General features: G+C 42.0%; 1 protein-coding gene across 1 annotated transcript in view; it reads left to right on the top strand.

Moving 5' to 3' along the window:
• The window catches only part of kcnj6 (potassium inwardly rectifying channel subfamily J member 6), a 63956-nt gene that overhangs the window by 38290 nt on the left and 9092 nt on the right, over positions 1-16574 (top strand). Inside the window, exon 2 of the mRNA XM_047017137.1 lies at positions 7655-8570. Within this exon, the coding sequence (XP_046873093.1) occupies positions 7679-8570 (892 nt within the window). The 5' untranslated portion in view covers positions 7655-7678. The remainder of the gene's footprint in view (positions 1-7654; positions 8571-16574) is intronic.

The following is a 16574-nucleotide window of genomic DNA, read 5'->3' as shown; positions in this document are numbered from 1 at the left end:
CTGCTGTCCCCAGCCAGATATTTAACGGCAGTCTAAAATTACAAAATATTAAATCACATACTAAGGTTAAAATAAGTCAATAAACATACAGTAATGTAGACACACCCAGTTCACATAAAAGCAACAGAAAAGTGTACCTGCAGTACAAGAATGTAAAAACAACAGTTGTTGACAGTCCAGAGTGCAATTGTAGTCTTTTGGAAATAAAATGTTCTACGGAATTTAAAATATGTACTACTAGGAATATAAAGGGGTCAAACTGCAGCGGATGTCTCTGAATACAAATGAACTTTTGCGTCAGTTGAAAACACCTTGAAAAATGTAATTTGAAAGAGAGTACAGTTAAGTCTACATTAATTATTGCCTCTGAGCGAAAGAGAAGGCAGGAGATCAAACTCCTTCTATTGTAAAATCACAAGGCAATTTCAAACCAGTTATGATCCAAGCCTTGTGAAATGTCACAAAGTTTGAGTACTCTTTCAAGTTTTTCCAAGACAGAAGACCGAGGTTCTGGAATATGAAAGGAGATGTCGCTCTGAGTTGAAAATGGCAGGCGGTGAGCTGTCTTACTGCTGATGTGGGCGGTGGTGGCATCTGATGACGTGATATCCATATTGACAGACTGCTGCAAACTGTCTTTTTCATTAGCAGCTTGTCAGGGGCAATCAGTGTCTCCCTGTTGGTGGTCCAACGTCCATGCAGTGTGTGTTTGCCTATGGACCGTACTGTTTGTAGGTGTGACATTATGAAGGGCCTCAGAGAGTACAGCCCGATCCTCTGGATAGTTTGTGTATAGACTGATACAGGTGAGTCCTTTGCTGGTTCGGTAGTTCATTCATGACTTTTCAGGTAGTGTTATGTCAAGTCTCTTTAAATGTTTGTAATGCAGAAACAGAGTGAAAGGGCCCATTTTTACATGGGCCCAGCAACACACAATTTGAACAAATATAGGGATTTATCATGTTTTGCTGCCTTTGGCAGGTGCTCAAGGTACTTGACATCTAATTAATTGTTTCCCTTTCTGTCTTTCATAAGTTTATTTCAGGGTGCTTGAATATTTACTGGCTTTTCTGCCACTTCAAATACTGTATTTGAATGACTTTTAACCTGACACTGTTGATCTAATGCTGTTAAAATTCATAAAAACTAAGGTTAATGCAACTGATTTTCAGAAACATATTCTCAGGAAGAAAAAAAGCATTAGCATGTTCATGTTCATTAGCATGTTATCGAACTGTTACTGAACCCAAAACACTTTAGTTTAGTCTTTATTCTACCTCCCTGCAAATGACAGTAAGTATATTCCAAAATGGCACTCATGCCCACACCCAAAAATTGTTCTCCTGTCCCCGACAGGGTTAAGGAAAGATTTACTAGAATGCACTCGTTAAGGGCACACATTGAAGCAATGGACACAAAATGGCTTCCGAGGCTCATCTGCTTCACTTTTGCAAACACCACAACAGCGGATTAGATAAAACAGTAGACCTTAGACAACAGTGAATGCTCATTTGTTTCTGTACAAATGTATCTACTTACTTAATGTCATCTTCCCTCATCTCTGGACTGTACCTGAGGGGCTGACATCACTTGACAGGATGTGTGGGTCGGAGAATATTGGATGCACCCCTGAGGCAGACACATCTCCAACTTGGCCACCATTATGTCAGAATAGAAAGCGGCATAGAGAGTGGAATAATAACCATGTAATGGCCTCATGTTTGTGAAAAAGGGAGTCATATATGCTGTATTGTAGCTGTATGATATGTATCTTGCCATTGCGTCTATTTGCATCATTTGAGCCAGGGCCAGAACTCGCTATTCATTGCAAATCTATGTGCTGTGAGTCCACATTTTTGTTAATCAACCTAGCAATGCTGAAATCATTCATGTTAAGAATCAATGTGAAAAATAATTGCCCTCAGAAAATGACCTATGTATAGTTATTATTTAGCTATTTTCCAGCTTGATAACATGATTATGCTTGTACTTTTAAGTCCTTGACATCTGACATGTATGGTTCAGTTTTTCAGTGTGTGCAGGTAAGTCATTCCCTCTAGTTCATAAACCGAATGCTGCATTCAATAGTTTGCCAATGTGCTTTTCAATGGCAAATTGTATGAAACATATCATGAATAGAAAGACCCAGAGCTCTATAGACAGAAAATGGTCCTCCTGCTATGATCACCAAGGTCTGTCTCAGGGTCAATCCTCTCATCAGATACATGCTGAAGCTGTGTGAGGCTGGGAGGACCTGGGGAGGGAAATCCATCTATGCTGTCATCATCCAAATGGACAGCAGAGTCTGTTTAAAGCGTTGTTGTCCTCAATGACATCTCTAAACCTGTCAAACTGCTACTGTATCTGACACATGAAAAAATAAAAGAAAACAAGATTATTTAGGAACAGAGGACGAAGTTCATTGATCCCATTGAGCAAACGAGGAGTAGGCTCGGTGTCAAAATGAAAACTCTATTAGCATTTGCGCCCTGCACTCTGCTCTGCTCCCCACCTTGCCATGCTTCAGCTCAGCTGATGTCATGACAGTAACGTCCCCAATCCCCTTGTGAATCCAATCTACAGAGGAGAAGCAGAGAAGCTTGTGAGAGGTTGCCTTGGGTTAAGGGCCCAGATTGAATCATCCAGATAAAGTAAGATGCAAAGCGGTAATCAGCATCACCTCTTTGGTTTCTGATGCATCCAATCAAACTCCTGTCTCAAGCCTAGTACAAAGATGTGGCTAAACAGGGCTAAAGAGGAGGGAAAAGATGAGTGTGAAAGTGTGGTGAAATGAGTGAGGTGAAATCTGATTTGGACCTGACCCAAGGTCAGATCCTTCGGACGGCTCTGGCGGTGTTGACAGGCGGGTGGCGTGTTGTTCTTTGACCCCGACGCCTTTATGATTCTGTAAGACAAAAGCAGTCATCATAATGTCCCACGGCAGGAAACCCAGCGTTGCTAATACAATTTGATCACCACGCGAAATGGCATGACCTTTTCAGAGAGCGATTGTTTTCGGAGGCAGCCTCTGTGCATCTCCCCATCCCTATGTGAGCTAGAACACAGTAGGTTTACCCCTTTTTCTCTTTTCAAAGGCGTTGCCTGATCTCAAGAAATTTAGTATGCTGTTATTTGGTTTGGAGGTCAGGCTCATCCCCATTTAGTTGTTTGCAAAAGTGAAGAGAGACAGAGTGGAGTTGAGGAAGACTGAGAAATGTGGAAAATCTGAATTTGAAAAGAAAGTAATGCAGGATGGTGTTGCCTGACAAATTGATTGACATGAAATCAAGAATCGGAAAGAAATATAGATGTTTCACTTAGTTGCACTTTTCTACAACTTCTGTCCATGGAATACAGAAGTGACAAGTGAGCACTTGCTGTCACAAAGCATCCCAACTTGCAATATATTGTCAGTTTACCTCCAGGTGAAGCATGTTATGAAATGTTGGGATAGGAGTTTTTAGTGCGTTTGTGTGCAAGTGTTTATGTATTTTTGTTCTTGGACTGTAGTTGAGCCAGATGTGTATAGATTTTCCTGCTGAGTTCTTTTCTGTTGAGAGTGTCTTTGATGGGGTGGTGCACAGTAATGTCATAGCAGCCAAAAAATCTATCCTGTTTATTGTAACAGCTGCTATAAGTTATGTATGAATGACACAGAAGATAATTTAAAAGGATTACAATGACAGAGGCAGGCTGCTATACGGCTTGATTCATGTTTTACTTTAAAATTCATCACAGTTTTTAATTATATTTCAGGCTTGTCTGTGGCCATGCATCAAGGGACCTGGGTGGTGTAGAGAGGATATCTAGGAAATATGAAAAGCACCATGGGCGTGATGACAGGTTGGGGCAGAAACAGAAAGGAACATAGGTTCTCCATTTCAAGGTTTCCTTGTCAAGCCATTACCTTGTATGCTAGCAAGTGTGGTCAAGATCCCCTCCTTCCCACCTGTCAGGTGTGGCAACGAATGAAGCACCACGCGGTTTTATCGCTGTCGGGTTGCCGTGGAAACAGAGAAAAGCAGAGGGAGTAAGGGTTGGGTAACAGCACTGATTAAAGCTGGCCGTCTCGGATAAGGAATCAATGAGATACACTTAAATTGATTAGATCCATGACTGCCTGCTATTTGGTACCCTTACTCCAAAACAGACATTTTTAGGAATATGATAATTATAAAAAACATAAAAAAATATGTATACAAGTCTTCAGTTTCTCTGCTCTGTATCACTGAATGTGAGACCTTCTGTCTCTCTCACTAAGACCCATTTTCCAGTTGTCACTGTCATTTCCAGGCCTTGTAAATCTTCAAAAGGTCAAGCAAGTTTGCATTCATTATAGACAAAACATTAACACAATGGCCTTTTTATGGTCTGTCTTATTATGTGATAACTGGTTGTGTTGACTGGAATTCATTGTAATATTGATTGTAAGGGGCAATGTGGCCTAGTTAGAGAGCAATGTAGATCACATCCACATTTATACAGGATGAGACTTAATAAATGCTTGTACATGGTCTTCAGCAGACAGAACTTGCCCTTCACTACATAACTCCACACTGCCTGTGCCTGCAGGGATTTGTCATAGAGTTCTTCAGGCCTTGAATAATGTACTGCTAGGGTCATGAACAGTAAAGTATATAACATGATATTATGTCTCTGTGTCAAGGTTGCACAAATTGTGACACAAGTCTGTTTGCAACATCATGGTAATATGCTGCTTTGGTCTTCTCACTTTATGGAATCGGAGAGATAAAATACACACAATGGGTCACAGAGGGACTCTACGACAGAAGCCGGTGTGCTGTAAAAGAAATGGGCCACATTAAAGAACAGGACGTCTAGTCGATTTCACTGACCCATAAACGCAGTCTGCGGATGGCTGTAAAGACCTTCTTGTAAACAATCTGCTGTGTCCGAAAAGTGTTGAGTGTTCCTCCAGAAGGCCACGTCTAGTGGATTCTCCTTATCTGGACAGTTCTAATTCATTTCAGCCATCACTGTGCAAAGAAGATTACCCTGTGACGTCCTATTGATTTAGAGTAATGGCAACCCAGAGATGGGTAGTTTGAAATAGGAGACATGACCGCAAGCGGCAACAGACACTAGCCAATCAAGATAAAGCCAGGAGAAAGCACACATGTATTGTTTCTGTGGAAGCGCTGATGGTGAGAAATGAGGCAAAGATGGAGGCAAGAAGCACTGTAAGAGGGTTGTAATTCAATTACCCCAACCAATTAAGGCTGCACCAAGCACATAGCCTATACATTTTATGTCATCATCCCCCCCCCTCCAACCCACAACTCGCCCCTCAAAAAAAGGTTTCAGTGACAATAATGAGCCTGTCTGTCAAGTCTACATGGTTGACATTCAATATGTTGAATTAAAGAAACAGTTTTTGGCTTCTTTTTTTTAATGAAAGGAACCCCTGTTTTGACCCAAAGCGACTTAACTTTGTGCTCATCTTTCTAAAGAGCTGTTGCTCTGCAGCATTCATCTCTACGCTGCTCCAGCTGAGGCTCTGAGGCAGATGACAAATCTGGGGGATGTGAGGAGGGCCCAGTGAAGCTGTACTAATTGAATTACCTGCCTCTTGTCTGTACGGCTGCCGTTGGCTACTGACACAGGGATTAGTCATGGGGGGAAAAGGCCTCCCTAGCCCTCACGCTCTATGAACAGGGAACTGATGTTCGCAGAGTGAAAATAGCTCTGGACACCTTGTCTACTGAGACACTTCAGCCTTCCACTCCTCTGTCACCTCTGCAGTGTCTCAGCTGTAAAAGTCACGTCTGATACATGGACATGATGGGCCTTCTTTTTTCAAATATATATTTTTGTCAATTTGTAATAATAAAAAGTAATTTCTAATACGGAATCTCTCAATATGTCCATTTTAAGGAATGAGGTCAAGAGTGTAAAAGTACAGATTTAAACAGATTTTCATTTGGTCCTTCCCCAGAAAATCAAGCCATGTTAACAGAACATCCGGCAAACTTACAGAACAAAGCCCCCTTTGATCATTCACAGAATGAAGCTGTACGGTTCAAATCCAACAATTGCTATTGCGCTCTTCATTTAGTCCCCCTGGGTCCTGTTCTCATGCACTAAATGTCTCCGGTGTTGCTCTGAGTCAAACGCTCAATAACTCATGCCATAAGCATGCTGACAGACATTTAAGTGAGAGACATTTAAACAGTCTGGCCTTAGGAAGCTAAGACGAATGCAGGGTAAATAGACAGTTCACTACTGATGAGGAGTTAGACATTACTAAGGTTGGAGAAGAGAATACCACACCAAAACCAATTTGCCAGTTGACTTTCGTATAAATCTACTTGTCATTTGTGTTGTCATGTTCTAGCTCCCCTCCACCCTGTTCTTCAGGTATCCAGGCACATTGGGGGGGTATTCTCAACCTGCCTGACCTGGGACTCATCTGCCACACCTACAGTCTCTGCTGAAAACATCATCCCCCAATTCATTGTTATTATACATTGTGTATTGTTCCTTTGTGGTTCTTTCAGTAAAACTGTAAAACATTCAGTTGTTAGCGTGGTTTTTGAACTTTTGTGGAAAAAGAATAACCAAGAGGATCTTCTGGAGGATATATATACAAAAATAACGGTTGTTTTCTGATGGAAGCTCTGAGGGTTAAGTTTACCAATAGATTTTGGCAACTAGAGATTGGTTCTGACAGCTTCCATTTCTGTGTTTTACTGGAGACGATATTTCAAAACCTAGTGCAGCTCTTGAGGAAGGCGTTCCTTCAGGACTTGGCACAGTGTAAACAGACCTGGATAAACCAGAAAGATATAAGATAAGACCACTTCAAGTCAATTAAATTAATGTCAGATGGCTGAGCGATGAGGGAGTCGGGCTAGTAATCAGAAGGTTGCCGGATCGATTCCCCGCCGCGCCACATGACGTTGTGTCCTTGGGCAAGGCACCTCACCCTACTTGCCTCGGGGGGAATGTCCCTGACTTACTGTAAGTCGCTCTGGATAAGAGCGTCTGCCAAATGACTAAAATGTAAATGTAAAAAATGTAAACATAGAATGGATGCCTAGCACAGGAAAATAATAAAGAACCACAAAAATACAAAAAATATACAAAGTACATCAAATACATTTCCAGCGTCAATAGCAAAATACATTTCCAGCAGCAGTGCTCATGGGCTGGGGGGAAGTATTTTATTGTAGCCTTGTTCAGAATGGCCAGTGCAGAGGGTACCCATTCTTCCTGACTAGTGGGATCTTGAGTCTCCAGCCAGATGGCAGCAGCTGGAATGATGGTGGGTGGGGTCACGGTAGACCTGGGTTACCTTCTTAGTACTATTAGTGATGTATGGGGCACTTGATTTGGTTCCATGAGACTGATACCTCAAATTCAGAACACAAATACATGTCCAGAAAAATAGAAAAGTGTAGCTGTAATCATGCTGGGAGAAAAGGATAAGCACATGGCCACGACCACGCATCTTGTTTGTTCATTAGATGAAAGACCACCACATCAGCTCAGTTGTATCTACCTCAAAATAGAGGGAGCTGCTTTATCACTATAACGTTGCACCCTCGAAAAGTAGACTCTGTCAGCTGATTCAGCGATTGCGTCTTGGTTCTTACCTGATCTGTGTACCTCTTGTCTTGTTTTCCGTCTGTAGGCTTGACTCGCTCTAAAAGGCCCGATGGAGCAGGATGTTGAGAGCCCGGTCACCATCCAACAGCCCAAGCTTCCCAAGCATGTCCGGGAGGACCTGCTGGTGGAGCGGGAACGGGCCAAAAGGAAGGTCCAGAGGTATGTGCGCAAGGACGGCAAGTGCAACGTCCATCACGGCAACGTGCGGGAGACCTACCGCTACCTGACAGACATCTTCACCACGCTGGTGGACCTCAAGTGGAGATTCAACCTGTTCATCTTTGTTCTGGTGTACACGGTCACTTGGCTGTTCTTCGGCTTCATGTGGTGGCTCATTGCCTATTTGCGTGGAGATTTGGACCACATAGGGGACAGCACGTGGACTCCCTGTGTAAATAACCTCAACGGGTTTGTATCTGCGTTTCTATTCTCCATCGAGACAGAGACCACCATCGGGTACGGGTACAGGGTCATCACAGACCAGTGCCCTGAGGGGATTGTTTTGTTGTTGGTCCAGTCGGTTTTAGGGTCAATAGTAAATGCTTTCATGGTGGGCTGCATGTTCGTCAAAATTTCACAGCCCAAGAAGCGGGCGGAGACGTTAGTGTTCTCCACCTGTGCAGTAATCTCCATGAGGGATGGTAGACTGTGCCTGATGTTCAGGGTCGGGGACCTCCGGAACTCTCACATTGTGGAGGCCTCTATCAGGGCCAAGCTGATCAAGTCCAAGCAGACCAAGGAAGGGGAGTTCATCCCCCTCAACCAGACAGACATGAATGTTGGTTATGACACGGGAGACGACAGGTTGTTTCTGGTGTCGCCCCTCATCATCTGCCATGAAATCAACCAGAACAGCCCTTTCTGGGAGATCTCCCAAGCCCACCTGGCCAAAGAGGACCTGGAGATTGTGGTCATTCTGGAAGGAATGGTGGAGGCTACAGGTAAGCAAATGATTGGTCAGATTAAAAAATTCATGACATGTTTTAAAGGGGCAATTGACTGGGTTTTTTGGGTATTTCACACTGTCCCTTAAGGTCTCCGAATAGGGTATGTAACATTGGTTGGGTTGAAAATGGCCCGTGTGCTGTTCTATGCCCTCTGACAGATCCTCTGAAATGTTCCCGGGAAAAAACACTGGCTTTTCTCCTTTTATGGTATTCTCATTAATATTTAGATAAGCTGCAAGCTGATTGGTTGGTTATCAACGAGTGAAGCTGGGAGCAAAAACGCAACACGGCCAACAGCAACACCGAAGTTGGAGACTTGAAATAAAAATGCGCAAATAAATCTATTGTGTCTACACAACACTGTTTTCAACAGATTGACTATATATCATTTGAAATGATAACATTACTTGTTTCCACTTCTGTTGTTGAAGCAAACTGGATTGATTCAGGTGGGTAGAACGTTAGGCTACAGCTTAGCAACCAAACCATATCCTGATTCTACTCGGCTTCAGTTAGTTAGCTAGGCTAGCTCTAGATATCTTGCTGTAAAATAACATGACAAAGATCTGGACAAACATGCATCGTGAATTGTAGATTTTCATTACACAGGTTATTTATTTGAATGAAACAGTCAGGAACATGAATCAATGTTAGCCCCATTGCCAATAAACTAGGCTAAATTATCACACATTCTACCTATGCTCTTGCATTAACTAGCAAGCTAAACTTGTTTACATGCCTACAGTCTAAGTGTTACTAGTAACAGTTAATAGCAATGCTAACTATCCTGTATCTAGAACCTGCCTTTCTCCAGTTCTTTCAAATAGATTATCTAGACAGGCGTTAGCAATAAGCCAGACTGCAGTTCGTTTTCTGGCTATTTTTCGGAAGCTTCCCTTCTAATGCCGACTACAGCTAGTCTAGCTAGAGTCATTTGATGTGTGTAGAAACGTATTTAGCATTCTACCTGGTATGCTATATACAGGAAACGTTAGCATTGCTAATAACTGTTAGCACAACATCATACTGTCCTTAACTTGCGGTTGCAATGAGCATACGGTTGGAACAGCACCTCTTTCCAGGTTCAGCTTCCTAGCATATCCTGCTTGAAATTGTCCAAGGTTGTCAAAACTGTCTTGGGTGAAATGTTCAGAGCAAATGAATGATTGAGTGTCGAACTTCGCCGGGATCTTCTCATAGACAACAGCAGCCATGCCTGTTGAATGTTTGGCTCCTTGGGAAGACTGTGAGTGTTAGCCTTCCCTGTACAGCCTGGAACACAGCATTTACGACCGTGGTCCATTTTCAATATCCTTGTTATAATTCAAAACGTTCTTCTTTGTAATTCCTTATAAGTAGCCTACACAGAGCAGCGCGCAGCTAAACTAGTATCGGAGATAGACGCTACCTCGGGCTGGTCTGGATGTAAATTCTGGGGCGTGACAAAGATACAGACCAGAGCCAATAAGAGGGCGATCACCGGTCCTACGTAGGACCGGTGGCTTTGTTGAAAAGCTAGCGTTTTACAGCCAAATTTTTGCTTTTTGAGATTTGAATAGGAAAGAGGTGTCAATGGACTTTGATATTCACGGTATGTTCAGTTTACCCTCCGAACTGTCGTTTTTCAACAATGACAAGGTAAAATCGGTTTTGCAGTCAATTGCCCCTTTAAGGATCTCATTTTGACCTTTCCTTCGACGGCATGTCAATTTGTAAAACAGATAGGATTTGTAGATGCTCTTTTGATGTATTCCATATACTGTATATGTAAAAACTAAATATCTAGTGTCTCATTTGATAAGCAACTGCATATGCAGCCTTAGTGTTTATATTGTCGACAAATTATTAACCGAGAAGTGACCAAGTAGAGAGCGAGGATATGTTTCATCTCATATCACGACAATGCATTAGTCAGTGCATATCTCTTCTCTTCTCACCTTCTTACCGTGTTTACCTCTGCTGTTTGAGAGGGGGAGTTATTGAAAGACAGGAAGGGAAACAGAAGTGGAGATATTTAATTAATCAAGATTCAGTCCTTATGTACACCATGATGTTGGCACAGAGCGAGGCTTTTGTTAGGTCATCAGCTAGACAATGGGCTTATTGTGCATGAGGTAGATGCAAATAAGATCATATTTCATTAGCAATAAGAAAGGGCAGGTGCATCCATGGTTGTGTAACCACACGGACCATTGTAAACATTGTCTGCAGACACTTTTTGCCTGATTACACAAGTAGCAAACAATTCTCGGTTGTCAATGTGTAAGAAAGCTACAAAGCAAGGTCATCAGACAGGCTTTTGGGTTAATATTGGTAAATAGTCCAACTCAAAAATACTTTATATGAAAGCATTATAAAACATTTAAAAACTATTATTTGTCGCAAATAGGTGTTTGCCAGTTCGTCTCCTTAGAATCTGGCATTGTGCATTCCTTATGCTGGGGACCACAAAATAATCGGGCCGATTTCGGCCCTTCCGACAATCCTAGGTAACATATGTCCCGATTATCTTGATGATTCCGCAGATTTTATCAGATGTTCCCTTGGTGTGAGGTGTGTTAAAAGTGACCACACACTGTAGGAGCAAAACGGCTAAATCTAGGATTTTTTGTCCGAATGTTTGTGGTCTCTCTCTTTGAAAATCTTATAAGATTAAAAAAATTGTATAGTGTGTCCCCAGCATTATTGAAACTGTAAAAAGGGATTTACCTTCTCCAGAGTTGCAGACTTGTTATGTTCAGGAATTGTACCAGGGTTGTTCTACAAATGTTCTCAGACAGGAAAATATAAATGCTGTTTTCCTTGAAGGTTATGTTTTTCTTGAGTCTCCTTGGGTTCCTTGAAAAGCGTTTCTCAGACACAACAAAACCTTTGTGAGCCAAACCTTGTTGTCACAGTAAAGAGGACACGTAAACATGCTGTTTACAAATTAAATTTGTCTGTTGAAAGACAATTTGCTATAGCTGAGTGACTTTGTCTTTTCTGAAAGACTTTGTCTTTTCTGAAAGACTTTGTCTTTTCTTAGCTTCAAAAGACAGCTAAGTGACTTGGCAGGACTAGAGCCAGGTCTCCATGCTGGACTTAGCCTGTGCATGTTCCTGTTGAGTTGGTGAGGTAACACTAATGTGATTGAGTCCCCTCTATCAGCTACCCAGGGCCTCACTGAGCTGCACCATAAAACAGCACAACCCTGCCTCACAGGGCTCCTCTAAATGGAGAGACACACAATTGAATTTGTCAGCCAACCAGTCACTGTTCACTACAATCTACACACCAAAACGTTCCTATTCCAACCGCCAGACACGTGCGTAGACATTTCCATATAGGCATAGATGTTAATCTTGAGGAGGCGTGTCAGTTCTGCAGATGGCATTCTTGAAAAGCAAGTCCAAAAGGACCCAGTGACACATGTGTGACTGCTCTTGTGTACTGTGCATGACGGAGATGGACATCCTTGCGGTTTGTGTGCTTGCATGTCAGTAAAGCACATAAAGTTTTACATTGTCGTGGACTCCAGGTCTGTGTGCTATTTTTATTTTCCTTCTAGCAGTGGGAGTTTGTCTGGCCTTGAGCGATGATTTCATAACTCATTGCACTGCAGATTGTGATGCTGTTGTTTCATGTAAAAAAAGGAAATTGATAAGGGGTGCTTGGCTGCATCTACTCAAACAGGCCCCTTAAAAACAGCCATGGAAAGAGTCAAACCGAGAATTTAGAAGGTATGAAACAAGCTCATAAAGACCCCCCCCTGCACTTCAGTTTATCTCCGCAACTCCCTAGCTTTCTGTGAGCACAGGCCCAACAAATCAATCTAATTCTCCTCCTCCTTTCAATTTCCTCCTTTCTTCTCTTTGTGGCTGATACATGCAAATGAGTGAAATGAGCTCAAATTAGAGAGGCCTGCCGTTTTGAAAGCTGAAGCCTTTGCATCCTAATGTTCTGTTCTTTCTCATTTGTAATTTTCCATTTTATTTGACTAAAGTTTGATTCAAAGAATATCACTTATGTAATTGTGTGCAGTGTAAATTGTGTATTATCCTCTTTTTTACCTTTTCACAATGCTTTTCCCCTCATCCATAAAGAGGACTAGATAAAGCCTGGTATTATATAACACCACAGTTTTGATTACGATGTATTGCATACTTTGACTTTGTACAGTATGTTCAAAATAGAATGTGCTATTTGGCTGACATCATAACATTCTTTCACATCATTTTTCTTTAGTCTCACATACAATATATGTGGTTATTATTATAATATGTGACTGTACAAGACATATGCGTGATATCTCTGCATATTATATGGGAGATAATTTAAATTTTTGTCTGCTCATTTACAGTACAGCTAAAGAGTAGAGAGTGGAAAGCGCCATCTTGTCAGTTTGAGGCAGAGAAAATTTGGTTGGCAACCTCACCCTGTTTGTTATTAGCATATTTAGATTAATGGCTATAAGCGACAACATAAGATATAACAGAATTTTGGCAGTAGAATTCATGCAGGGCACCTGGTGGAGATCAAGTGCTGAATCAAGGAGCTGGAGTACAACCTCCCATATAAATGATGAAGCAGTTGTTAAACTCTTTTTTTTTTCACACAGTTAAATGAGCATAATCTATTTCAGTCTGTGTATCGTCTGTGAGAGATTACCTTGCTAAACAACATGCAGCTGCATGGCTGCATAATCTCTGTTCATGAATAACCTCATGATGTTTTATGGCAGCAAACATCACCATGGATTCAACAAAACCAATCAGGGTTTGTCACTTCAAGGGGTCTCATACAGCTTTTCTTGTCAATTGATGTAGCTGGAAACAGTATTTTTACTTTCCCCCTCTGCAAACATGGATGTCATGCCTACGCCACTGCTCACATACATTGTGCCGTAATTTAGCTCTCCTTACTGGTTCGGAGAAGTCTTTGACTTTGTGGATAGAGGACTGCACAGATTTACTAGACAATGTATCGTTCCTAACAACACCATTAGGAACCAATAGGGCTCTTTCTGGAACCCTTTTCAGGGTTTTTCCTGTTGTTTCTATAGAATAGGTGTAGGTGCTGATACATGTTATTTTCCAGCATGATAGTGGATGTGGTAGCTTCGACATCTCAGCTATCAGCTATTTGATTGAACAGGCAAGTTGTGTCCAACTCCAAATTCATCTTTTTTCAGTTATCTGATCTTAATGTAACTAATAATATAGAAAATAGAGCCACCAATTTAATATGTTGCTTTTAGCCTTTCCATAAAAAAAATTGCTGATAATCCTGATCTACATTGTTAGAAAATAATGGAGAAATCATTCCTTCTCTCTCTCTCTCTCTCTCTCTCTCTCTCTCTCTCTCTCTCTCCTTCTCATTGTGACCATACCATCATTGGCAGTGGTTGTGAGGTTGCCATGGCAACTGCAGTTGGTATAGCTTGATCTTCGTGAGCAAACAAAGTGAGCAGGCAGGAAAGCCCACAATGGTTACGTAACCAGTGTTATGTAAACAGCAGGCCCATCCAGTCAATCTCTATCTGATCGTTATTAGCTATTTTTGCACCACCAATTCAACGTGTGGGCACCGACTTAACTTTACCTCTTTGTTCCCTGTTCCTCAACCAAAAACTTGTTACAGTGTGGCAGAAGGCATAGGTCTTTGCACTGATCATCTGCTAAAAACGAACGTGTGTGTGTGCATGTGCTGCAAACTGAATCACAAACTGGTCTCTCTGCTGCCTTGGTGCTGCCTTTGCAGTTGTTATTATAGTTCTGGAGAACAGTCACAATAATTGATGCTAAATGGCAAGCACCCAGTGCAGTACTACACAGTGAGCACAAAGGGAACTGCTAAGTTAGTATTGTTGTACACAGCATTAGAAGCAAGGCAGGTGTCTGTGTGAGATGCTGTAAGTACATAACGGTGCCAACTACTGTTCTGTGTTGTCGGATTACTTCTCAAACTCAAACTAGAAAGGTTCCTAAACTCCTCAACTGCATGTATTGTGAATTAAAAGTGTGAAAAGACACAGGCAAGTTTCCCATCCCTTTCTCAAAGGTTCTCCTCACCTGGTTCATGTAGTACTGCCCTCTGGCCACAAGGTAATGGGGCATAAAGCATGGTTCCCTCTTCTTATTGGATAGCAATTGTTTGTGCAGAGTCCATGCTGCAGTGTGTTGTCCCTGGTGATTAGTTGTTTGTTGTGTGATTAGCATTATTGTGAGTGAGTGGATATGAGCAGCAGGCGGGAGGAAAGCAACACAGTGACTGGATGATGACAGGACACGTACTGTATGAGTGACCACCACACTCTTTAACGCTGTCTAAGGATGGGTAGGGAGACAGGGAGAAGGGGAATGTGATGGAGTGAAGGGGTTAACTCATCCATGGCATTGAAGTATTACAGTTTTAGTGCAAGTTGTAAGGATGCAATGCAAATCTGTGAGCACCACAACCACACTTTGAAACTTTTTGAAAGATGAGCGTCAATGGAGCTGAAAGGCATCAAACACCGTGTTCCATCCCAGTTTGTCAGCTTGCGTAGATAGACCCCTTGGTTGGAGAGCTGCCTCGTCATGTAACCCAAGGGTCCGTACGGACGGGAACAGCGGTGTGAAGGAGAATGTTACGGGTGAGGGCGGGGTGCGGGGGAGGGGGTGCGAGGTTGCAGAGAATGAAGCAGGAACAGCTTGTGGCCATTGTCACGGCTGACCTATTCTATGCCACGAGGACTGTTGTGGTGTGCAGTGCATGGAGGGTACTGCATAAACACACACAGACATGCGAATGTGCGCACAGACACTCGCACATCTCCGCGGCATGATGGCCAGACTGTGTGGCCATATGCCCGCCAGACACTCATGTACCAGGTTTCCCCTTTCATACATTCATACACACACACAAGCACACACAAACTCTCTCACCTAGCCACACAAAACAGGACATCATGTTTCTGTGATTTAAAATCACCAAATGGAAATCGAGCCAAATGTCGCCATTAGAGGACATGTTGACATTAAAATAGTCCTCTTATGTTAACAAGACACACACATAGTATCATAGTTAATAAAGCTTGAAATAACAGTCCACCAGAAATTCATGTGTCCGCCCCTCATTAGTAGGCCAGGTTAATATGCTCCGCTGGATCTAAAGCTCTCTCAATGCCACCATGTTATGCGTTACTTATATAATGTGATGTAGTCTGTAGTCTCAAGTAGTCTGGATCTGCACTCTGCCAAAAACAAATGCATGCACACCAGCTCAACAACACGTATAGTAACCTAGTCTTATAGTATTAAACTTTACAGAACTTTTTCATTTATGTGATGATAGAGCAAAAGAGAAAGAGAGACAATTTAGGCTACTAATATTATCCTACATGAAACTAACGCCTCTAGACATTTGGCTACCAAGTCATCTACTAATGAGCCTTCCAGGTGACGCTTATAACGTTCAAGATAATGCCCAATTTACCAATTATCCTATAGTTCAATCAAATGATAGTACAAATGCAAATATAGAAACAATATGCAAATATAAAAACAACATAATCACATAACACAACCAAAGTAACCCAAGGCAAGTGCAAACTCTACAGTCGGACAAAAATGTCCAAAACGGCTACAACAATACATGTATTCATATTTTGCCACATGCCCAGAAGAGACTTTTTGAATAAGAACATAACTTTGGAATAGTATCTTATGATGTGATACGGATAGTAATTCAGTTTATACCCACGATCCACTATTATTGTCCCTGAGTCTTTGGAAAGGAGAAAGTGACACACAGCCAAATAGTCTCACAAAGGTCCAGTCAGATAAGTGTTGTAGAATGTCAAGAGAACATCAATTGTCTGTTGCTCTGAGGTCATCTTCCCAACAGATCCTGACTCATTTGGGAATTTTTGCATCTGAATTATCTTGGTGTTGACAGTCGACACACACATACACACACTCAGTCTCCTGCTGGGCCCCAGGCTGGGGCGTGGGTTACATAAATGTGCTTGGCTAGGAC

This window comes from Hypomesus transpacificus, unplaced genomic scaffold (assembly GCF_021917145.1).
Source record: "Hypomesus transpacificus isolate Combined female unplaced genomic scaffold, fHypTra1 scaffold_48, whole genome shotgun sequence".
Classification (NCBI taxonomy): Eukaryota; Metazoa; Chordata; class Actinopteri; order Osmeriformes; family Osmeridae; genus Hypomesus; species Hypomesus transpacificus.
This window is presented reverse-complemented; position numbering and strand designations above follow the sequence as displayed.